Source organism: Camelus ferus, chromosome 25 (genome assembly GCF_009834535.1).
Source record: "Camelus ferus isolate YT-003-E chromosome 25, BCGSAC_Cfer_1.0, whole genome shotgun sequence".
NCBI classification, from domain to species: Eukaryota; Metazoa; Chordata; class Mammalia; order Artiodactyla; family Camelidae; genus Camelus; species Camelus ferus.
This window is the reverse complement of record NC_045720.1, coordinates 34,819,400-34,845,786: the sequence shown is the minus strand read 5'-3', so window position 1 is coordinate 34,845,786 and position 26,387 is coordinate 34,819,400. Positions and strand designations below refer to the sequence as shown.

General features: G+C 33.6%; 2 protein-coding genes across 4 annotated transcripts in view; both read right to left on the bottom strand.

The window, feature by feature from the left end:
- RAD54B (RAD54 homolog B) overlaps positions 1-26,387 on the bottom strand; it is a 69,994-nt gene that overhangs the window by 27,217 nt on the left and 16,390 nt on the right. For 2 of the 3 annotated variants that reach the window (XM_006191985.2, XM_032468042.1), the window contains exons 4-5: positions 5,286-5,480; positions 1,917-2,195 (exon numbers count right to left, since the gene is read on the bottom strand). The exons of the other annotated variant lie outside the window; for it this stretch is intronic. In XM_006191985.2, the coding sequence (XP_006192047.2) occupies positions 1,917-2,195; positions 5,286-5,480 (474 nt within the window). The remainder of the gene's footprint in view (positions 1-1,916; positions 2,196-5,285; positions 5,481-26,387) is intronic. 3 annotated transcript variants of the gene reach the window in all.
- Positions 16,870-24,978, bottom strand: FSBP (fibrinogen silencer binding protein). The gene is made up of 2 exons (XM_014565407.2): positions 24,519-24,978; positions 16,870-20,650 (listed from the first exon to the last, which is right to left on the bottom strand). Exons 1-2 carry the CDS (start codon positions 24,890-24,892, stop codon positions 20,122-20,124), a joined length of 903 nt encoding a protein of 300 aa, XP_014420893.1. The 5' UTR covers positions 24,893-24,978; the 3' UTR covers positions 16,870-20,121.

The window sequence follows — 26,387 nt, the reverse complement described above, 5'->3', positions numbered from 1 at the left end:
ATTCCTGGCAGGTAGGGGTCTAAGGAGTGGAAATGGAAACCTTAGCCCTTGGGTTTCCTCTGTATCCCAGTAGCAAAGCAAGAGTGTATGCCCTGTGGATTTCCAACCAAGAAATGGCCCAGTTTTTTTCTATCTTTTAAAAGGTACAAGGGGGAAGGGGATTAGAAAAAGAGCAGATAGAGGTGAGGATGATACAGCTCAAGCAAGAAGGACCGTAGAATCATAAGTCATCTAACAAAGCACCCAGCTTCAAGAAAGATAAAACCCTAAAGCACCAATGCAATGGGACACCAGTTCAAATCTTAAGATGCCCCTCTACCTTCAAAATGATGGGCCATCATTTACTGCCAACAAACTCTCTCATGCTTTAGTTTTAAGTCTACAACTTAGTCCTACCCTTGGCAAGATAAAAAATAAATGGGAATAATCAACTATTTACTGTTTACAAAAAGGGCTTCCGTACACACACACACACACACACACACACACACTGAGGTACACACATATATAAATTATCAAAATAAAATTTTTCATTCAGTCAACAAATTATGCATATATTGTACACAGTATATGCCAGACACTCTAAGTTTCTCCTGTAGATATTAGAACCCACATTTTACACATGAAGAGGCAAAACATTAGTGAAGTAAATAAATGGTTATCCCAAGAGGTCAGAGAACCAGTCGAAGCAATGGCACAACCAGGACTCTGACTTGGGTCTTTGACTAAGCACAGTATTCTTTTCAGCCCCTCAGAGCCTTTACATGATAGGAAGGCAAAGAGAAAGAAGAATAAAGGAGAGGCTTGTTAAAAGAGCTGGTGTGACAGACAAAATATTTAGATAAAGAGAAATCAGAAGCATAAGTTTCCAGTCTCTAAATTTCAATTGACTCAAATAAGTTAGTACAGAGCTAGGAATTTTTAATTTAGCAGTTTCAATCCCAATTATACCAATAATTATTGTAATTTAAGCAAGTAAGTTCATCTCCCTGGACCTCAGTTTCCTCAAATGCCAAGTGAAGGGTCTGGTCAAAACTACCTGAAAGGTCCCTTTACTTCAAAAATTATGTTTTCATAATACTTGCAAGAGAGGAAAACAGTTATGTTACTTTAATACTTTTATTTTACTACTATTATGAGAGAACTCTACTCTAGTCTCCAACGTTCACCTCCACTACACTGTAATTCAAATTTCTTGTCTGTCTCCCCACCTAATGAGCAGCTCTGTGGTGACAGTTTCACCTTTGGGCCCAATGCTTAAATGAGATACAAAAAGTAGGCCGGCTAGCTCAGCTGGTTAGAGCGTCATGCAAATAAATGACACACAAAAAATACTTGCTGACTGAACAATCAGAAGTTTAAAAAGTCACAGACTAGGTTTCATTTTTTAATGTAACTTTAAAACTAAATTCATTAATGTGAATATTAACTTGATTGAATTCTCATGAATTAAATTTGTATTCTTTACATGACATCTCACCTTTCAAAATTTTAATACTGAATTAAATCACGAATCACTAATACACTTGATCAAAGCATATAGTCTTCAGAATGGAAGTTTAAAACTACTCCTAACTCATGAATTTACTAATTTTTCTCCCTACCAAAGATGGCAGATTTTACTCAAAATCATACATATGTATGTATGTGTGTATAAATCTACAATTTGCATAATTTTCCTTTAATAATGTATAGTCGTTGGATTATTGTATTCTTAGAATTGCACATTTACTTATGAAATAATTCCCAAGCTATATTGTTATTCATCTTTCACATTATCACTTATGTCAGATTGTACATATAAATAATACATATTTTCACCTGAAAACTTCGAAACAAAATTTAAGTTTTAAATTCACATACCAAAAAATCTTCGGGCAGTAAAAACAATTTCAAATTAATTTTTTAAGTCTTACTTGGTGCATATGGGTCATGGCGTGGTTTGCAATTTTGGAAACCGTTCTGACTATTTTCCTTTGAACTTGGTTTATAGACACTTTTGAATGGGCTAGAGAAACACTTTTTGGCAGCGTGAGAAGAACTTAAGACAGCCGAACTTCCTCCAACATGAAAGCATCTGCCGCTGTTGAAATCATCTGGAGAGATTACACCCATGACTTCTATTTCTTTTCCACCAATCATCATTGTTTGACCCTCTTCAGTCTTTTCAAGCTCTTTGCATTTATATCCAATGCCTTTAAATCGAGAAGGAAGGAAATTAATTTATTGACACTTCAAGATGACTAGTGTAACCATAGTCTCCTTCCCATAACCGTATAGAATGAAAACTGCACTTTGAATGTAAATTGCCTCATATAACCCGTTAGCCAGAATAAAAATATAATTATCATTTTAGTAGAAAATAAACACCAAAAAATCCTAAGAAATAAATAATTATATAGCTGTAAAAACTAGCCAAGTTTTAGAGGGGCAAGGCTTTTTTAAATTACTGAAGACATAGCCTATTGCAGTCATAGTTTTGCCATCTGTTGTCTGTAGAAAATCAAGCCAAGAAAAGAGTGTAGTAAGTAAGCTACACGGACCCTCTTTTCTTGCGAACAAACTAGAGAAATACCAGATCAGCTCTGGTTCCACTTAGGAACAGCTGGAAATGTGAAAAACTAGCAATAAAAGCAATGCTACCACAACCAGCACCGCACAGCTCCACATGACAGCACAGTAAAGACACACCTGTCACACAGGCCACTGGTGTCCACGTTCTAGCTCTCGAATAAAAAGTGAGATATTTTATAATATCAAGCTCGTTTGAATTATCGTTAATTCAACAGACATTTATTAAGTGCTGCCATGTGTAAGGTGCTATTGGAATATAAATATGAGCAAGTCAGTCACAGTCTGCTCCAAATGAACTCATTAATCAGACAGAATGGAATTTTAAGGCTTCTGTGCTTGTCTGCATTAAAGGCATAGTTTCTGTGCCACTATGAGGGGCAAGATCTGTGTGAACCATAAACTTTTTTAAGTCTCTAAAGACAGAAAATAGAAGATTGCCAAATTTTAGAAAACATGACAAGAGCCTTCTAAACTAGCTGGAAATTGCTACAATTCCCTATTAAAACTGGGCTAAGATTATTAACAATCTGTACCAATTGGTAACTATATAATATATATCCTTCAATATTCATGATAGAGCTTTGATATAAAAAGAAGTTACCTGGATGGTGTTCCTAAACACCCAAAACCCACCATTCTTCAAACTATCTTAATTCAACAGCAATCTAGATCTCTTCACATTAATGAAGATTATAGCTTTATCTTCATATAGAGTCCAATGCTATTAATCCAATTATTATTAATTACATGAAAATGGGAGACAAGAATGAACTTAAATTTGAGGCATCTTCAGAAGCCTCTGTAGCTCCAAGATCTCTCATTTCACTTTGCTGCTTGGTGATGACTGCCTCAGACATCTCTAGAATCTCTATTCCTACATGAACAATACTTAGGTGGGGATGGTATGGCTCAGTGGTAGGGCACATGCTTAGCACACAGGAGGTCCTGGGTTAAACTCCCAGTACTTCCACTAAAAAACAAACAAACAAACAAAAAACGTAAATGCTGTATATCCAATTTATTTAAAAGAAAAATTGCTTGCATTAAAGGCAATTAACTTCCAAGTTAATATATTAATTAATGTTGTAATTAAGCAACGAGGTCTTATGTTTGGATGTTTTCACTTTGAAAGCCAATAAAATGTTTAAATCACTGGTGTTCAACTCCTGCCAGATACGAGAATCACGTGGAAACCTAAAATATATGTATGTCCAGTCCCTCTCCCCACCATCCAGACCAAATAACCACAGCCTCAGAGGTCAAGGCTTAAGCACTGGCATTTTTTAAAAGCACCTTAGGTGATTCTACTTGTGCAGTCAGAGCAAAACCCTGCTGTTTATAATCTAATTTGCATTTTTTGCTACTTGCAACTGAAAGGTCATTTTATTATAAATTATACACACTCAAAACCACGTATATTTTACACCTTATGGGTAAGAGATATTCCAGGGTAATTTTGATCGTTTTTACCTCTCTAGGTGGCTTTAGAATATAACTTCACTAAACAGGTATAAGCAAGTTCTCCAAAAATTTAGCCTCAATCTACCTTAACCAACAACATGGAATGGATACTGTAATTTTCCTTTTTAATTTCTCTAAACACTAAGCATAATACTGTATATACAGTACTCGTTCAATATCTTTATGACAAAAAATTCCACTACAGATCATTCCATTCTGCCTCAACTCTTGTCCGTCTTGTCACTGCCCTTCAGATGTGACATTCCTAAAACACTGAAGGAGTTTTACTGCTCTCCTGCCTTTGCGCCTCTGCATATGCCATGCCCCTTTCTCCTACCCTGCAGAAGTACTGACCCTTCAAATATTACCTTAAACAATAACTCCTATGAAGCTTTCCCCAGCCTTCCGGGTAGATTTAAATGGCCCTTTGATATATGCTCTTACTGTCACCAGCAAAATCCTCATCGAAACAATTATCCTAGCGCTTCCTAAATCTCAATTACATTGCCATGTCCCCACTCAATATAAACTATATCCATCTTTGAATGTTTAAGCCTGGCATAGTGCTTTGCACACAACAGTTACTGAAAACTATAAACTATGATATTTTCAAATGAATGAATGGACATGTAGAACAGATTTTATAATCATGGGCCACACTCAGAACTGAACAGAAAGAGAAAATGAAAAAAAAAAAAAAACCATGATTGGTGTTAGGCACTCTGAATTTATGGGCTGACTTGTACAAATCATGCTGGTAACACTTTATAAGGGAAATAATGGTAACACCCAATTTAGATGTGTTAATCTAGGTCATGCGTAGCCATTGCCTTCTTGATATTTGCAAATTTTTGTTAGGTATCATTGAAGTTAAATATCATTCCACTCCTTAGATACCAGTATCTTTCAAACTTTTAATCACTTAGCATTCTGGGAAAAAGAAAAAAGGTGAAAAAGCAAACCAAGACAAACTGCTTAATCTCAGAAAAATGCCGAAAAAACTGCATATACCTGGCTGGCCGTTTTGGTTTCGGAGGAAATGAACCCATGGGACAAGATTCACCTCACTGAGCTACTACTATACATAAGGCTGCAGACTGACTATTACGAAACAATTTTATTTTTATGAGATAATTTAGACATAAAAGTCAATTAAAGAACACCTTTATAAAACCCAATAATGTTTCAATTTTGTATTCAGAGATTTTAATTTTGGACCAAATCATAAACATCAGCTGATATCACAGTACCTCTTCCAATGTCTCTGCCTTCCAAATCCTTTAGTGTAAACGACTTTCCTTTTACAATAAGAACAGCATCACCTTCCCACTTTTTGTGTTTTTTCTTTGAAGGCTTACACCAAACGACACTGAAATATTTAACTAGGCTATCAGATTCCTCTTCTCGTCCCTTAGACACTGTTATTTCTTTAGGGGATGAATGAACTAGAATGAAAAATAAAATAAAAACCACATTACTAAAGGTGACTTTAATATTTAGGTAGTAAGATAACTGAAACAAAAATAAAAGCACAAGAAAGGTAGGTTGCATTAAGTATGAGAGAATATTTTATCATACTCGTGTTAGCATTTCATAAACTGGGAACTCAAATGTCAGGTGCTACCATTACCATGAGTACAATAAATGTAAACTTCTTATCATCCCAAAGTCATACAAACTCAGCTGCAGGAGAATAATCATCACTGCCAACATTTTAAAACTCTAGGGGTTACAGATAAAATTTCAGCATCATGGAAAAATATCTAAAATCACATGTTTTGAATAAACAAATGATTTAATTAACAATGACATGTCAAATCAAGGAAAAGTAATATAAGATCACAGAGTTCTCTGAAAGAAAAACCTGCAGTTTTTTTCAAATAAGAACCAAGGTAAAACAGCAAAGTAGCAATTAGACTAAATTTCATTAAAATACTCATCTCCTAGTTAGGGAGCAAACAGGTTGGGCCACTGATTCTCAGAATTTGGTAGTATACGATCAGGAAATAAAAAGTTCATTCTTACAAAAGTCTATTACTTTTTTTGAAAACACTTCCAGTATCACCTTACAAAAACATCCTATAACCAAGCAGTCTAACACAGAAAATTACCCAGCAATGGGGAAACTAATTTATGGTGATAGATCCAGAAAGCGGTTGCTGCCTCTGGAGTAGAGAAACTGACCAGAAAGGGGCAGGAGAGAAGGATTTGTTCTGAGTGGTAGTTACATGGGTGAATGCAGTTAACAAAAATCATCACTAATCATTTAAGAGCTATCATTTTATTGCACATAGATAATACTTCAACTTAAAAAAGACAAAACATAATAAGACAAAGAATAACATAATAAGTTGAAAGGCGTGTACAGAATATTCTAAATAATGTTATCTTTTAGTGTTTTGAAGCAAAAACAATCCAAGTTATCTATTAATTCAAAGTACATTTGACACTAGAGACAAAATCTCCTCTTACTTCTCTGTCCTAGTTCCTCTTTTTTCCCATGGCAGTTACAGTTAAAAACTAGCACCCGCATAAGAAACACAGACCTCCCTCACACTGAGCCCTTGCTCCTGCTTCTCATCTAGCTTGTGTATTTTCAACGGCTAGGTAAAAGCTATTCCAGCTGAGGAGAGCGGAATCTCACTCCCCCATTACTGAAGAGCTATTTACTATGTCTTTTACCAAATACACACTTGACCCCAGGAAGCTATCAAAACAATAGAATTTACAAAACAGAAACCAAATGATTACTTTACCTTTTAAGATACAAAATCTACTTAAGTAGGAAAAGAAAAAGGAAAAAACCCTGAGATTAGTAATAAAAAGAGAATGCCCATTTCCCCCACTTCTATTCAATGTTGTCCTGGAAGTCCTAGCCAATGCAGTAAGTCAATAAAAACAAAAAAATGTGAAGATCACAAAGGAAGAAGTAAAACCGTACCTGTGTGCAAATGATAAATCTGTTTACACAGAAATCCACAGGGAACCTAAAAATGAACGACTATAACTAAAGAAACAAATTCAGCAAGATCACAGGATGCCAGGTTCACAAGTAACAATCAACTGTATTCATAATAGATTAGCAAGAAATAACTGAAAATAAAAAAATTTAATTCCACTTATAGTACCTAAAAAAAAAAAAAATACCCACATGAAACACTTGGGAAAATATCTAACAAATGGTATCTAAGGCCTCTACACTGAAAACTTCAGCTGTGCTGAAAGACATTAAGAAAGATATAAGTAAACAAAGCTCCTATTTCATGGACTGGAAATTTCAATTTTAAGATAGAAATTCTCCCCAAAATGATTTCTATATATAACACAACACCAATCAAATTCCAGGATGCCTTTGGTAGAAACTGACAAGTTGATTCTAAAATTTATATGAAAATACAAAGAATCTGGAACAAACCAATTTTTAAAAAGAACAAAGAGGAATCATCCCATCTGATTTCAAGGTTTATTATCACATAACAATAATGAAGATACTTTGGTACTGGGGGAGGCGGGGAGGAGGACCTATAGATCAATGCAACAAACTAGTGGCCAGAAAGAAACTGACACAGATCTGACCAAGTGATTTGCAACAAAGTTGGCAAAGCAAATTCAATGGGGAAAAGAAAGTCTTTCCAACAAATGTTGTTGAATCAACTGGATATCCACATGGAAAAAGATGAACATTAATCATTAACTCACCCTGAACACAAAGTTTAAATCAAAATGGATCATGGGCCTAAATGTAAAACCTGAAACTACAAATCTGTACAAGAAAATGCAGGAGAAAATATTTGTAATCTTGAAGTAGGCAAAGAATACAAATGCACAAAACATTAAAAATTATATATTGAATTTTATCAAAATTTTAAAATTTTGAAAGACAGTATTAGGAAAACCTAAAGGAAAGCCACAGGAGGATAAAAATATTCAAAACACATATATAAGACAAAGGACCTGTCTGCAAAATATAGAAAGAATTATGGCTCAAAAGTAAAACAAACAAATCAATAGAAAAATGGGCCAAACACATAAACAGATAATTCAGAAAATATATACAAATAGCCAATAAGCACATAAAAAGATATGTGACATCATTAGTCATCTGGAAAATGCAAATTTAAAAAACAAGATGCACTTCACATCAACTAGGATGATTAGTACCAAATAGATAATAACAAGCATGGTGGGGATGTGGAGAAACTGGAATCTCATTCACCTCTGGTGGGAACGTAAAACAGCGCAGCCACTTTAGAAAACAGTTTTGCAGTTCTTCAAAAGATTAGAGCGACCATTGACCCAGCAATTCCACTCCTCGGTATATGTCCAAGAGAAATGAAAACATATCCACACAAAAACTTGTACATGAATGTTTATAGCAGGATTATTCATAACAACCCACAGGTAGAAACAACCCAATTGCCCATTCAACTGACAAATGAATAAACAAAATGCGATACATCACTACAATGTATTATTATTCAGCCATGAAAAGGAATAAAGCATTAATACACGCTACAACACGTATGAACCTTGAAAACATCATACTAAGTGAGAAGCCAATCACAAAAGACTACATATTACATGATTCCATTCATTTGAAATGGCCAGAACAGGGAAATCCATAGTAGATGAGTGGTTGCTTAGGGCTGGGAGGTGAGGGTGAGATCAGGTGGTGGGGTGGGGGGCTGGACTGAAAGCTAAAGAGTACAGGGTTTTTTTTTAAAGTGCGGCAAATGTTTTAAAATTGACTGTGGTGATAGTTGCACACAGCTATGAAGATATTACTAAAAATTATGTATTATATGCTTTATGTAGGTGAACTATATGGTATGTGAATTATAACTCAATAAAGTAGCTTAAAAACATGAGATAACAGCACACACTCACTAAATTGACTAAAAGAAAAAAAAAACTGTATTAAGTGTTAACAAAGATGTAGAGTCACTTATATCCGGGGAAAAAAAGATACAGAGCACCTATAAATAGCATACACTGCTGGAAGAAATGTATAGTACATTACTTTGGGAAACTGTTTGGCAGACTTCTAAAAAGTTAAACATACACCTGCTATAACCAGCTATTCCATTGGAGGGTATTTACCAAAGAGAAAGGAAAACCTATGTCCAAAAACCAAAAAAACAAAACTTGCACAACTTCAAGCCAGGTAAACCAATCTCCTAAAAGCCTGAAGATCCAGTGTCACTACGAGAATTCAGATAGCTCATGTTTATCACTGGCATTCGTGGATTTAGAAAGTGAATCTTGTCTATCTTCAAACAACAAATCATTCTCAGAACCATCATGGTTTTTTTCTGAGGAAACAAATGATTGATTTGCAGCAGAGTCCAGCTGTGTCTAGAACGCATAGCCCAGTGAGCTCTTAGTCCCTGAAAGGGTTCAGGCTGCTGTAATCCTGATCAGAAGACAAGGAGGCACAGGACTTGAGCACTGGCCCAAGTCTCCTGGCCTTTCTTCAATAATGAGGGTATCTGGACAAAGGGTAATTTTTATATACTTCTTTGGGGAAAAATATGCTTCTAATATACCAGGAAACATGATGCATATTTTGTATATATTTTTTATTCTCCTCTTTTCATATATTATTGTGAATACATTTCCCACATCATTAAATTAAAAAGTAAAATGATGTTTAATACCTGCATAATATTACCAATGATACTCCTATTAACTGAGAGGGTTCACTTCACTACCATATAGCAGCATAATTTATCGATCTTACCAATTTCTCTCTAGTTGTATTTATTTTTTATTGTTAAAGTTAACACACAGTAAAACTGCCTTTCTCTTGGCGTACAGTTTTACAAACTTTAACACATGAATAAGTTCATTTAATCACCATCACAATCAGGATCTAGAAAAGTTCCATCACTCCAAGCTTCCTTCATGCTGTTCCTTTATAGTCATACCCTTACCCTATTTAATTACTATATTTTCCACCAATATAGTTTGTGTTTTTGAGAGTGTCAAATAAATGGAAATCATACAGTATATAGTCTTTCAAGCTGTTTCTCCCACTCAACATAATGTGTTTGAGATTCATCCAAGTTGCTGCCTGTATCAATTTGCTCCGTATTATTGTACGGAATACTGAAAGACAGATGAGGTGTTTCTAGCTCTTAACTATCATAAATCTACAGATTTTTGTGTGAACACTCACTTTTACCAATTTTACAGATAGAAATGCCTTTTACTTAACATGGTAATTTGAATTTTATTATTAGTGGTAAGACTTTTGAAAACATATTTACATTTCCTTTTTGCTTGACTCCTCTAATTTCACATTATAAAGGATGGACCTAAAAGGTTCTCATTTCTTTAAACTGAATTTTTAATCTGATCTGAAAGTGCCCAACATTCATCCATCCAACAACTTACAGATTGCCCAAAATGTAGTCTAAACTCAAACTCTTATCTATTACTTATTGCAAAATTTCAATGAAGTCTAAGTAGAAAAAAAAAGGCATTAAAGAGGACATGACTTAGTAAGAAATTAGTCAAAATTAAAGTAGAATATAAAGCACTATTAAATTTTAATACGTAAAAGGCTAGTAAAATACTTTAAAATTAAGTGTTGACTGTGCTAGAAGAATCAAAAATCTACATCTTCCTTAATATAAGGTATTCACTATAACTTCTATTGTTATGAAATTTTAATTTGTGAAATTTTAAACAAGCCCAGGTCGTTTGAACACTCCTCTCTATCCCTCTCCCCTAAAAATAAAAGGAAAACTATATGTTTTGGCAACACGTAGCCTTTAACGGATTAAAATGTGCCAGGTTGAAAAAAATCCACTCATTAGAAATTATTAAACAACATACTATAAACCAATAAATGATTATGTTTTAGTAAAAGGTCCAAAAGGTCATTGTTTTTTTTAATGAGAAACTATGGAAGTTTGGAGGGAGAATTAGTGCATTATTTTAGGGGCAATAAAGAGCTCTTAAAAAGATCACTCTTGACTTCCCACTTGTCAAACTCCTTTACCCACAGTACCTCAGAGAAAAAGGCCATGGCATGGAAAAATAAAATTACTCTGTGATGTGTTATATTCAGGGATAAACTTGAGAACACATGCATAAAATGGGAACTTACATGCCTCAAAGAGTTGTCTGTACCCACTGTTTCCACTTCAAACACCCCAACACCCACTCCTTCCCCCTATTTCTTCAAATTCCCAGTCACTCCTCAACCTCTCTAAGCTGGCCTCCAGTCCAGTCCCTCAACAAAGCTGCCTTGTTAAAGGCCACTAAGGAGCTCTTTGTCAATAAACCCACAGGTTATTTTTCAGTCCTGACCAAAGTTCTCAAAAGCATTAGACAATGTTGACCACTTCTTCCCTGAAATACTGAACTCTTATTTTTATGGCTTCTAACACACTTCAAATGTTTCTCTCCCTTCTTTGGTTGCTGTGCTGCTTCTTAAACATCTTTGCCAGTTCTTAATTCTTAGTCTAACCTCTATTTATTGGAGTTCTTCAGACCTGAGTTCTAAGCCCTCTTCTCCTCAGCTCACCAGCTCCCACGGCTTCAATACCATCCCTGTACTAACATACTTTTTTCTCTAGCCCAGATCATGACTCTAGATCTACCCACATGAATGGTTCATAAACATCTCAAACCCACCATGTCTACTTATCCTCTCTCCAAAAATCGCTTCTCCTACAGTTTTTCCACTTCTTAGTGAAAGTACTACTCCCCTTGTTCAAGCCAAAAAATTGGAAAGCATCCTCGACATTCTTCACTTTCTCAGTTCCTGAGCCAATCAATCAACCACAAAATTCAGATGATTCCACCCACTACATGGTTCTCAAAGCCGTGCACTGTTGCCTTCTGCATTGCCTCCAGCCTTCTCAGATTGTCATCTCTGACCTGGACTACTGTACTATTGATAGTAAGATCTTCCCAACAGCTCCGCTGAAATCTTGCCACCTCTATTCCCTAAAATCATTTTCCATATTTACTCTATGTTTAAATGTAAATCTGATCATGAAATGTAAATCCATTTGCCTTAATGGTGTTGAAGAAAATATCTTACTCCCAATCAAAAGGCCTATACCTCTATTTCTCTAACGTTCTTACCTAAATTAACTTCGACTCACCCTTCCATACAGTTTAAATTTCCCTGGCTGCCAAACTACATCAAGTTGCCGTATTATCTCAGCATTAACTCGGCAATTAATTATGTGACAGATTACTTAATGTCAGCCTTCTTCACTAAACTATGAAGTGCTGAGAGGAGGGTCTGTTTTGTTCATCACCATATTCCCAGAACAACAGGTACTTTTCAAAACTGCCATTTTGATTCTAGGCACATTTTGACTTCATGTTTATAAAAACATTAAATTAAAACAGAATTACCTCAAAATTAATTTTCATTGAGAAAGTAGCCTTAGAAATTAACTTGGAACTCATCCGCATTATTGCACATTTTTATTTTCATTTTAATGAATTATTACCTTCAGGACCCATTATTTTCCAAGTAAGCATTATAACAAAGCTTTGATTCATCAGTTACTTCTTTATGTATAGTATTTACTGATTATAGCTTTTGCCAACATGAATTTTCTTTTATAATCATTATTTCTACCAAATGCAGTTTTGCTGTCAAAATATTATCAAGACTGTATAACTCCAAGAGTTTTTAGTCAAAAAAAGTTACTAGTTTTTAGGATAGATTAGCTGTCATGTGTTATTTTTATTGTTTTACCAACCTTGATTTTTCCAGATAAAGTTTTGCAGTTTTTAGCATTGACGAAAAAGACCAGATGCTTTGATTGGTTTTTGAATTCTAAAAAATTTGTGGTGTGTAATTTTAGCCAATTTTAATTCATTTTCTTTTTGCATTATTTCTACCAGTAGCAGTCGCTATGTACGGAATGAAAGACTGAAAATATCTTTCTGCATTTTTAAAATTTGTTCCTGTTTTTTATTTGGTTACCCAAGAGAAAAATGCAATTCCTCAGGATTGCTGTAAAGAGGGAATAAAAAGAGTGTCTTCATCAAAATGGCTAGGAAAAATATCCTACAGTCAAATACCCTGTTGTATTCCCAGGGCCTGATGTTATGGCCACACTTCCACTGCTTTAAAAAAAAAAAGGCTGAATAAAATGAAAGACAGTAATTAAATTCTGAGAATTCAGGAATTCTTACAATAACTTTGAAATACCATAAGATTCTCAGACTCAGACATATCCTTTCTTTTGCAGAACAGAAGGAGGAAAAAAACATGTACTCTAGAGCCAGACTGGCTGAGTTTGAATCTGGAGTACTGGCTATGTGACCCTGGACAAGTTACTTACCCCTCTGCCCACTAATGAATTTCAAATGAATGTCATACTAATACCTACTTCATAGACTTGTATTAGATTAGCTAATATATGTAAAACACTTAGAAGATGCAGTAAGCGTTTTCTAAATGTTAACTACTATCATCACCATCTTGCCCTTGTCCCTTTTCCACTTAGTCCCAATTTAAATATAGGCCATAGGGCAGGGAAAGGAGGGGGTAAATAATTGCAAAAAAGTAGAATGAAGATAACTGGGAATTAAACATAACTTCCTATATGTTGACTACTTGTAATACATAAAATGTTGACTAATTTGCTATGTCCCAGACTAAGCACCCGTAACAATTCCACTTTGCCTTTAATTTCTATTTCTAAACTTGGTTCTGACCAATATCTTCCTTGATCTGTAATGTACCTCCCAAATCAATACCAAAAATGGTCTTCATAAACAAGACTTGAATCATACAGCAAGATTCACGAGGTAAGAATGCTTAAAGCCATGCTTAGATAAAAGAGGAAGTGGGAGACACTGTCATTTTAATATTAATAGTGGACATTATTATCTTAATGAATGAGTCCTAAGAATAGTCACTGTAGGGTTGGGTAGCTTAATTATACATTCCATAATATTCTTTTTTTTCCTTTTAACAATTCCAAATACACACATACTTCTCAATGGAGCAAATAAAATTCAAAATGTCTCATAACATATTCAACAAAAAATGTAAAAACTCTCGCAGACTGTGTTTTTTGAGTTTCAAAATTATCAAAACCTACCAGAACTTTTAATATGTATTAATATATAACTGCAATATGAATTTAAGGTTTGAAACATACAGTTTTTATTACACTAAAATATATAAACATTACTATACAAACTCCTTCAAACTGGTAATCATCCATAGTTTTCTTTATCTAATAAGGGAAATTGAATGTCAACTAAGTACAAGTATCATTATGCATAAAATAAACCTAGAAGATATTTCTTTGCATTAAAGGTCATTTTCAGTATATTTTAAGAGCATTGCAGGGACTACACATTTCATCATATTTCTCAATATCTTATATCAAAGCATACATGCAAGTAAGTGCTAAATAGAAAAAAATCAATAAAACTACAATATTCCAGATATCCAAACTATCTGCCTAGCATTTTTAATTTATTTAAATATCAGAAAAGTTATTCACCAATTTCAATTCTGATATTCCAATCAATGAACATGCAAAGCTTTATTTTAAAAGTCATACACTGTTGATCAAAGTGTAAAATGATACAATCAATTTGAGAAAAGGTCTGGCAGTTTCTTAAAGATTTAAACATATATCTTCCCTAATCCAGCATTTAAGTCTATACCAAATTTACACAAGAATATACATAATAGCTAAAATCTGGAAATAGCCCAGAAGTCCATCAAAAGATAATGGATAAACAAATGGTATATCTATTAAATGGAATACTACTCAGCAACAAAAAGCAATGATGAACTACTGATAAGAGAGTGGATGAATATTAAAAACATTAAGATGGGTGAAAGAAAACAGAAACAAACAGTCCATACTGTATGACTTCAATTATATTAGGTTCTTGAACAGGCCAAATTTACCTGTGGTTTTTTAAAAGTTAGAACAGTGGTTGCCTGAGGTGCCAGGGGATTGATTAGGAAGGGGCAAAAGAGAACTTTTTGGGGTGATGATAATATTCTAAATCTTGATGGGAATTTAAGCTACACAGGTGTAGTCACTTGTCAAAACTCATCAAATGGTACATTTAAGATTAGTGCAGTTCACTGTTGGCAAATCTTACTTAAAAAAAACCACACCCACAAATAAATATTGAACCCCAGTTCATAATACTCATGTTAAAGTTTTAAGGGAAAAATACTTTAATTCTGCAACTTTTTAAAAATAATTGTTTTCTTTTAAAAAATGAATGGCTGGATAGGTGAATAAAAATGTTATAAAACAAATATAACAAAACATTAAATGTAGAATGTAGGTGGTAGGCATGTGATGTTTACAGAAAAGTTGAAGTTTTTAACTTTTTCTGTATATTTGAAGGGTTTCTTAATCTTTGTAACAGAGGTGAATTCACACATAATTTTAAAATCACAAAAGATCTAACAAAGTGTAAGTCTAACAATACATCCATTTTAGTTTAAATTGTTTGAACTAACTTGAATGGTATTTCTATTTTTCTTTATTTACTTTGCTTTTCTACTATTTACAAATGAACTGAAAACTAAAAATAAATAACAAATTCAAATTATAGCTGCTACTTTTAATGAAACAGATATAAAAAACACTGAACCAATTTCTCAAAATTATATACAAAGATCTAGCATGACTGTCAATGTTTAAGTAGGTTGCATATTTTAAGAATTTACTCTTTTGTATTTAAGAATTGCAACCATATTTCACCTAATTATTTTTAATTATTTACAATCAAAGTCACCATCAAATATTTAATTGATTTTGAGAATCTGTGGATCTTAACATTTGAAAAAAATATATTATGAAATTTAGGCATGGTACATTTGGCATCTATTATAGTACAGTCATCTAAAGAAACATTTCAATTATGCCTCATCAAAGAATTTTACCTCTATAGTACTGAACTTTTTGTTTCATGGCACAAAAAAGAGAACACAAATCAGTACAATGTATTACCTTGCATTTAAAAGAACATGTAATGACAAAGCATTTAACCACTATCATCTACAGGATATATTAATTACAACTTACCATGCTCAATTATCTAAACATATCTACTTAAAATTTGACATTATTTTAAAAGAAGGCACATGGAAAATAACTGATATTTTAAACATTTTCACATAAGATGCAATAGGGTAGAGTGAATCTTAATAACACCAAGTTGATGTCTCATTATACACAAAAGAAAAGTATTTAATTTGAATATTTTAAGAAATCTAGCACTTATTAGAAATGAAAGAGCATCATTAACTTTATCAGGATGCTATTATAAATCATACCTAGGTTGCAAAAATTGTAAGTTGTAAAAAAACAATGTACCCACTTAAGATTAGATGGATAAGAAAAGACAAGAAAGTGGCAAGAACAGCCTATTCACTAACTAAATTACTAATATGTTGGATGAAATAGTCTTTTGACTTAGTATATTTTTCAAATTTAATGTATTTCTACAGAACCAAGTCTACATTTTTAAAATAAAATCACACTTTTCTATGTCTTCCCAGCATTACATTTTGTAAGTAAAGCTCACAGCCCCAAAGAGTTCTCTACAGTACATAGGACGTCTGGTGACTTCAGCTGTATTCCATTGGTACTATCAGAATTTGTCCCTGTATAGTCCCCTTAGTGAAAACTGTCCTCAGTAAAAACTGCTAATGTACGTTGGTAAGTAGTCAGAAACTCAAAAAAGTCTCAATACAAAAAGAAAAAAACTTTATAGATTTGCAAATGTTAGCCACTATATATAAAAATAGATCAAAAAAAAGTTTCTTCTGTATGGCACAGGGAACTATATTCAATATTTTATAATAACCTTTAATGACAAAGAATATGAAAACGAATATACATATATATATGCATGACTGGGACATTGTGCTGTACACGAGAAACTGACACACTGTAACTGACTGTACTTCACTCAAAACAAAAAAAACCTTTAGCTCAGAATTTCCCTAAGATACTCTGTAAGATAATAACAAATAGACTCCAAAGAGTTCAATGGTCAAATAAGTCCTTCTTTGTACAAGAATTCTCATAAACGATACTATGCTAATTACAGTTGCATGTGTGGGGAGGTGGAGCAACGAAAATGAAGCAGAATCACATGCATGTTAATTTTTGCCAATTAATATCAAAACAAGATTGACTCAGAAAAACTGCTGCAGAAAAATCACTGCAGTGGCTGTAATTCGAGTGTTTAAAAATATGAAAAAATAAGATTTTTTTATTCTACTCAGTCCCTAAATGCTAACAAATTTGTTACCTGACACAGGCAACGAAACAACAATCTTAAACGCTTGGAGAAAAATATGACTGTAATAGACTATGTTTACACTATTTTCTGGACAGCAAAAGAATTTTCAAGGACAATTTTGTATAGTGTACATTTTTTTACCTTCCACACTTATTTTAGACCCTAGCCACCAAAAGATGTATGCTGTACTTTTTTGAACACATAACTTTCCTAAAAACATCTCACAGAATTAATGTTCCACAAAAAACACTTGGAAAACTGACTTAGCTATACAAAGTCAGCATTCAAACTGAACATTCATTAACAATTCTGAGTAGTACCATGCTAAGATTGTAATATGAATTACATTTTGTATGGTCATTTGTTCTCAATAATTTCAAAAAGTTAAAGCTTACTACAGTAAAGATTTACTAGATTTATATTGTAAAAACATCACCTAAGTAAGAATTATAAGATTCATCAGACTGAAAGAAAAGTCACAGCATAAAGAAGCCGAAATTGTCAAAAAGATATATCATATCATACATTCAAGGCTTTTTATAATAAAATATCTAACCTTTTTATAGCAGATATAAAATGCCAATGAAATTAAGCAGTCAACAAGCTACTACAGTACCATAGAGGCCATTTTATTTTTATTCTTTCTTTTCCTATAGCCATAACCTAAATTTTAGATTTAATTTCCCCTCACTACAATGCCCACCCTGAAATGCTGCTATTATGACATTAAATCATATGCCCCTCGTCAAAAGCCTTCCATGGCTTTCCATCATACATTTGATTCCTTAAAAACAGCATTTAATGTAATCCATAATCTGGTACCAATCAGCTTCCAACTTCCATACTGATATCCCTCAATTTACCCTCACCTACTCTTCAACAAAAATTTTTGAGAATCTAGTATGATTTAGGTACCATGTTAGGCTCCAGAATACTCTATTACAGTGTTCTCTGGGGGTGGGTTTTAGATTGCATCAGAATCTCTAAAGAGTTTTTGCTGGACTTCACCCCCGCAAGCTCTGGACCCAAAAGGGATGGATTTCCATTTCTCACACATTCTCAAGCAATGCTGACGCTGCTGGTCAAAATCTATACTTGGTGAACCACTGCTCTACTCCAAAGGCCACTAGCCCACTCGCTGAATGAGGACCACTCACATGTTTGTCTATGTATTGTTTTAAACATTTTAAACTATTTCCAAATGTTTCAAAAATGGAAAATTTCTCATAAAAATGCAGGTTTCTGGCTTATTTCCACACGTAAAAATTTTGCTGGAGCTAAACAGCAGCTACTGCAATTAGTCAAGGTGTGTGTCCCGGTCCAGGTTATCACAACCCAACCAGCCCTCTCTACGTCCACTTAAAAACCACCGGGCTTGAGCACCGTGCGTGTACTCATACACTTTGACCCACTTTTCCCCTTTCTCTATGCCTTTTTTCATGCTGCTCACTCTGACATAAACACCTTTTCTATACTGCTGAAATCCTACGCACCCCATTCTAAAATTTGGCTTAAATATCCTTCCTCAACAAAGCCCCAGCAAAAATAGAAATCCTTAAGTAACACACCTATTAGAGATTTAACATAAATGTAATATGTATGCTTTAAGAATCAAAGTTTTATTTCCACAAATATTGAAATAGCAATATTTACAAAAAAATTAAAAGACTACTGACACTACAAATTATAATTTGTTGCTATTTTATTCTAAGTAAAATGTTAATATTGTTCATTAGAGCTTTTATTGTGATTTTACTGTGAGAAATCTTTTTAAGAATAAGACATTCAAAATGAATTAAGACATTTTAAATCCTATAGTCAAAATATATAACAGCTCCAACAGAGCATCTTATTTTGCTGGACAAAAAAAAAAAAGGAGGATGGGAGTAACTGACACAATTCCCGATTCCACAACCCATCAATCTTTAAAAGCAATTTTAAGGACAGATATGTTTTTATTTTTTTATTGTGTAGGATATTTTAGTGGATTTTTACTTCTATAGAATAGCAGAGGGGAAAAATTACAGAGAAGCAAAAACTGAGTGCTGGTCCTTGCTCTGCCATAAAGAGCTTTTTACATCAAGTTAATCATTGAGTTCTCCCTGGACCTCAGTTTCATTACCTTGAAATTGAGGTGAGAAAAAGCATTCTCCCATTAACTTCCTTTTCTAAAGCCCAAGGACTTACACTTTCAAAGAATGAAAGCATAAAAATCAATGTCATATAGACAAGCTTCTTGCAGTTTAGTACTGCTTCTAAACTAGACTGACTTAAAAACCCTGAACTACAGCTTTCAAAGCACTATCGTAAAATGTTGAAGATTCAGGGGCTCAGTGAGAGAGTGAATACTTAGCACGCAGAGGTCCTGGGTTCAATACCCAGTACTTCCATCAAAAAAAAAAGTTGAAGATTCAGAACGGTGAAAGAATATTTATGTATTTATATGTATGCTATATGTTAATGATCAAAATAAAATATCTTTTGTAAGGCCAACAATTAAACTTAGAGAAAAAAAAAAACTGGAGGAAGAAAAAAGATTTATAACCATGCCAATCAGTGTTTCAGCATTTGTGTTAGGAGACTCTGGATCTTATCTCACTATTCTATTTCACCAGGTCTCCTCTGACACAACTTTGGCAGGAAAAGAATCTCAAAAGAAAATAATTAGAAAATCATGTCAAAAAACCCTTTTCATAATAGACTAAAAACAATTTTTAAAGAATATGTACTCACTTCAGGATATTCCCAAATGAAAGTAACTTGGCCAAAATTAAAATTATCAAAATGTAAGACTGAGAAAGAAAAAAAATCTTAGAGGCTATTATATTCAGGTAGATCATGCTGTAAGCGAATTGCTTTTAGCTTCTCCACTTCAATTTTTGCTCTTAGCAGCTCTTCCTCTAGCTGCTGCCTTCTTTTCAATCCATCCCTCTTCTCCTGAACATATAATCCAAAATTTTTTTGATTTTCTAAAATTATTTCATGCTCCTCTTTCAGCATTTGCAGAATCTGAGGATCATACCCTAATTGTGACCTAAAATGTTCTCCACTGTCATGCCGAAAAAAATCATCTCTCCTTGGGATAGAAGATGGAGACGATGTCATTCTCATATCAACAGAGGAAAGTGACGGTGACAAAGATCTTTCCATAACATGTATTAATTCATGTTCTTCTCTTTGCTCTAATGTATCACTCTGTTGAGAATTTAAAACCAACGGAGGAGGGGGTTTAATGTCTTCTTCTTGCTTCACCTCCTCTGTAATAGCAACTGGATGGTGATCCAACATTACCTGTAGGGAACTGGCACCAGCCTGTGTTTCCTCATCCACGTTTGCACTACTGCACACAAAAAAGCATTATAAAATGTAAATCAAATGAAGACAAGAACATATTTATAGCATAATTTCACATTTAACATACATTATCAAGTTTTAAAGCTACAAAGAAAATTATGAAGCAAAAAATATTTTAACCTTTGGAATAATAAAGTGACTAAAGTTGGGATTTTAATAATATACATATATACAGCTCTCTCCCATTTTAACTTTAAAATTGGGCTCTTTAGAAGACAAGAAATTACAAATACTACACAAGGCCACTAAGGCAAATAAAAAAGAAAAGGCATGTCTGGCCCTAATTGTCCCTACAAGCCTAAGGTTCTTAAATACTGTAAAGTGTTATTTAGTTCATTTTGGGCCTTGTTATTCCCACACCTTAGTCCTAGACTTCCTGCTTCTACTCTCCTGGATTTTTATCTTAAAATCTGACTGATTTAAAAATCACCAAGGTCCATGACTTCCAGGAGGACAGTGAAAGACAAACTCTGAGAGGTACTGATTTCTGTATTTGTCACCAAAAAAAAGAAAAAAAAATCAGGATTGTGTATGGCATGCCCAACTATTAGAGGGTTCTCCTAACCACCCCAATTTCAGATGCAATGATGTTTCCCCTTTACTTATCCTAAACCATGACTCAGGTGGTCTTAAGTCTTTCAACCAGTGGTCAGGTGAAGTGCACAAGGGCAAGGGTCTTCCCAGCACCCAGCATAATACTATACTTGGCACCTAGTAGGCAGTCATCATATGTTGAATGATTGAATAAATTAAATGGCTTTTTTAATGCAATGTTTTTAAATGGCTTATATATTGAAAGTTTAATAAATTTACATGAAATTTCCATAAAGTATGCATTCCTATTAGAGGCAACTACAGTTTTAGCATAACTTAAACTTCGACATAACAATATTTGTTATGACATAAACATAATGTACCTTAAAATTCTGTTGGTTTTTAAATAATTTCATGTGTAATATGAAGCTGTGAATTAAGAATATATAATGTTTGTTAAGGTTTTTTTTTTAAGTTATGCTTCTGCCTAACTTAAAAATAAGAGTTATATGAATGTATGTATGTATGTATATGTATGACTTAAACATTATGCTGTACACCAGAAACTGACATACTGTAACCAACCATACTTCAATACAAAATAAATTAAAAAATAAGAGTTATAGAGGGGAAAGAGATTATTGGGGTATTAATGGAAATGCTGTACTTAAACATTATTTAAAGAACATTTTTTAAGTGATAGATAACATAGTTAAGAATACATTCTACATGGATGATTAAAATGCTGGAGCAAGTTCAAGTAGAACATAAGGAAAAAATTTAAACTCCCCATATGTCTAAGAGCATTAAACTTGCCAGAAATATCAGATATTTTTCTAAGGGTTACAAATGAAATAATAAGATATACATAGTATGTTATGAAAAATCTATTTGTAGACTATACAAATTCCTTCATTTTCATTCTTGTCTTTTTTTGTCATTTTATGATTTTCAAAAGCAAAACAATGGAATATAAATCTAATTCAAATTAGCAAAATTTGCTTTTATTAATATCTCTAAATCTGGAATGGGAAAAAGTTAAAACCACAGATGAAAATTAAATTTTATAAATCCACATAATTACTATTCCAAATTAGTATATATAATAGAGCATAAGACTCACAGTTGAACACTGACAGCATACTCTCATGTAAATTAAAAATACGCCTTATATCTGGAATCTTCCATTCCATTTTAGTTAAAACATTACAAATAAGGCATAACAAAGTTTAAAAAAATGACTTACAGAGGGTCATCAAAAATGATAAAATAGAGAAGGACTTCTAAAATTTATGAATATGAACTTTGAGGATCAGATTACAAAAACAAAATATAATTTGATGTTAGAAATAGGTAAAATTAAGACATAAATCAATGTGATTTATAGAAATAAACAGCCTTACAAAATAGCTCTATATCCTTAAACAGGCTAAACTGATGAGATTAATACATTTATATAGAAGCATAATTAAGATGATAATATAATTATAAACTTCTGAGATAAGATTCAAGATGACAGCAATCAAATAAATATATTAAATACATAAATATATTAAATGAAAGTGCTAGTATACAGAAAGTGGCAGTGCAGGAACACTAACACAAGTAAGCATTTAAGTGGCACATTTCTGACAGTCTTACCTTTAAAATCTGCAAAACTGATTGTTTAAATGGTAGCTTTACAAAGTGTTAATTAACTCACTTAAACAGAGAAATGTTGGTGTCCCAAGACTGACTGTGTAGGTATATATGTTGTATGTATGCATATGTATATATACCATATACACACATATACACACACACAAACGTTCCAAATGTAAACAGATACTTGTATCTTATATATTTCTCTTCCATATCATTGTATTTTTAAAATACACAACTTAATAAAACTACAGTTTCTATGTGTAGTTTTCAAATTATAAAAGTCTATACATGCCAAAAAGGTGGTTTTATACCTGTAATGTAAAGCCACTGTTCTTTACGGTTCAAACAGGTAAAAAAATTTCGTAAGTATAAAACAGTCTTACTGTGGAGTTCTTTTGGACATTCAGCATATTGGGATTTAATCATTTGTCATCACAGAGAACAGTGACCCCATGAATTAATATACTGTGTATCCACGTCTTAGATTCCCACTGGTATTATTTTTCACTATGCTCTCAACCACGGTAAGAAGCTGGGCTCAAAAACATTACCGTAGTAAATTATCAAAATAACAATTATGTTTGCTAAAAAGGTTTTTCCCGTTTCTCCCCTAATGTTAAAGGGACTTCACAGGTAATCAATAATTTTGCTTATGTAATGACTCTTCCACCAATAGGAAAGCACCTTGTAAAGTTTTGTTTGAAAGGTACCTCAACTAACAAGGAGTTTACAATTTGTTTAAATTACTCTAAATGATTCAGAAGAAGAAAGTGGCTTCAATTTTTATCTTTTGCCAGGGATTCAATTTTGAATTAGTAAGTAGTAAGATAATAGTTTTTGAAGATTTCCAGGCAAGTAGTTATATGGAGCACAATTTAACCAAAAACCTGTTTCTAATCCAGTTGCTCTTACTGGTATATTAAAATTCATAGTTTGATACCCTTGCAAAACAGTATGGGAGAGCTTACCCTTTTCTGCATGACCCAAAATCAAAGTGAAACTAGATCATTAATATGTAAAAACAACAAAAACTTTTAATTTTATTAAGTAATCTGAATCCCTAATTAGGTATTAACTCCTCTTCTTGTGTTTCCTTGTCTTTTTTACTTTGAATATAAGTTAGAAAAAAATTTAAACTGTCTTAATACATACAATAATACCATTAGCAAGTTTACTTAATTGTTGATTTTAGGTTTTCAGCTTAATTAATATTCAGTAAATGTAGGCAGTGACAATTCATAAAATAGCAAGAATTCCATTTCCCCTGAAACTGCTAACTTTATACAAAACTGAAAATTCCAATGAAATGTAATATTAAATGAAATACGAAAAAAGTACCTCTCAGAAGCTAATTAAACAATTTAATTTTAAAGCTTAAAAAGTTTATGAGGGGATGTCACAAACTGCATCCCATTTATTCCTCCCTAACCTTTACTTTTTAGAAACTACAGAGGGAGAGAAGGGGGAGGGGAAGACAATGAAAAGTGGCTTAAATCAAATGCAGCAGAAAAATTCCTTATAGCCTCACTTTTCTTTTTTAAGAACGCAAAACAAAGGCACCATTCACTGCTCCCATCGTGGGGATGCTTACTATGCATATCTCCAGCACAGCTAAGCCAGAGCCCAATAGATAGGAGGCGCCATAATTTTCCACAACAAAATAAAATAAAGCTTACCTTTGTATGTGGTTCCTGTCTCTTACCAGGCAAAAACTGGAAATCTGGGGAATCAACTCCATAACTTTCTTGGTTGGCTCAGAAATATTGCTTTTAAAATCTGATTGGGTCTCTTTTTGCAGCAATAGCTCCTGTTTGGCATATTCTTTGAGCCTTTTGTAAAGAGTGCGCAGGCCCTGCGCTGTTCGAGGAGGGCGGTCTACTCCAATTGCATTATAGTTAACTGCTATGATATCCCAACATCTATTCTTTTCCACTATCACTGAATGTTTGTTAGTGTGTTCTTCGAGAATTTTAACATAGGGCTTCACAAGCTTTAGCAGATCAAGCTTTTCAGATAAGGTAAAATTGGAAGATCTAGCTTTTCCTACCATTGTTATTTTCAAATTAAGTAGGCAGTTTCTGAAACCACCATGCAGCCTTCAGCTCTGCTCAGCTCTTTTCACAAACAGAAAAAGATCAGGCTTAACTAGGCTGGCCTCATTTAGGCCCACGCCTACAGGGGAGGGTTTATTAAAATTCCTCCAGCTTAAGCTGACGCAGGTTCAGGAAATCTGCTTAAGCCAAGCCTGACCTACATAAAGCTTCTCACTGAAGAAGACAGGAAGGCACAAGCAAAACACACTTGTGTATAAAGAGAACAGCTCGAGATAGGATTTAATACACAAAGGTCCAGAGATAAGCATGGAACACAGCTAAAAATTAGCTAATTTAGGGAGAATATCGAGTTTCAACACGTTTGCCTGGCTCACAGACTGAAACAGCATTGCGGTATCACTTTGATAAAAACAAAAGAGGAACTGTTTTGTGCTATTTGTTTACAAATCCAGTAGACAGAAAAATGAAAAACTAAAGAATGAGTGGGGAATGTAGTGATTCCTAAGAGAGCCTCTAATCACTGTGTCTGAGCTGCTGTTCTCTCTTACAAAATCTGCATAATGCTGGTCCTGCTGTCAATCAGGAACTGCATATCCTCTAGCTAGTTAGGTTACACCCAGACTCAGGCTCCACAGTAAAGCTAAGCTTCTCCTTCACTTTGCAGTCTACAGTAGCCACTGCGCATTTTTCTTCAGTTACTTACGAAGGAATTTTTGTTGAACACTAAACCTTTAAAGCAGATACAAAGTATGATTTTAAAGCAGATATAAATTATGATTATTGCAGCTGTAACGTTCAGGGATATGCTAGCCTGCTTTACCTTGTCTAAAAAACACCATTCACGGTGAGAACGGCATAATAATACCTTAAGACTGCACACAACAAAATCGCATTTGCTATTATTATGAAGCAAGATTTTTATTCAGCTATATTCAAACAATTTCGACTATCAGCGCAAACAGCTAGTCTAGCCATTTGCAAGGCCACCAATTTGTGTGCTTAGAATATATTTTCTAGTCCCTGCCTGAAAACATGATAAATGACAATGTAAACAAAATAAGCCTCTTTCTCCTGACATACATGTTTCTCCAGATAGGAGAATGAATTAGAACACACTCAAATACAGTTCCAGTCAATCAAACAATTACTGAATACCCATAAAAATGTTCCAAGCACTAAGCAAGGCCAAGGAAAACAAAACTAAATCTAGATATAGCCCTATCCAGCAAACTACAGAAATGCCATAAATTTTCAATTACCTTATTTTTCATTCTTTCAATGGAAGAAACTTAAATTATATTTATCAAGTTCTCACTATGAGCCAGACAATGTGCTAAAAGTTTTAAATGTGCTTTCTGTCAGGGAAATCATGCAAATGATCCTTGTCCATAGAGATGCAAATTGAAAACTGACCCGGTCCAACAACCTGACACAGGATATATCCTTTCCTTAGATAATATTTTGTTATTTTTGGAACAAATTGTTTTTGAA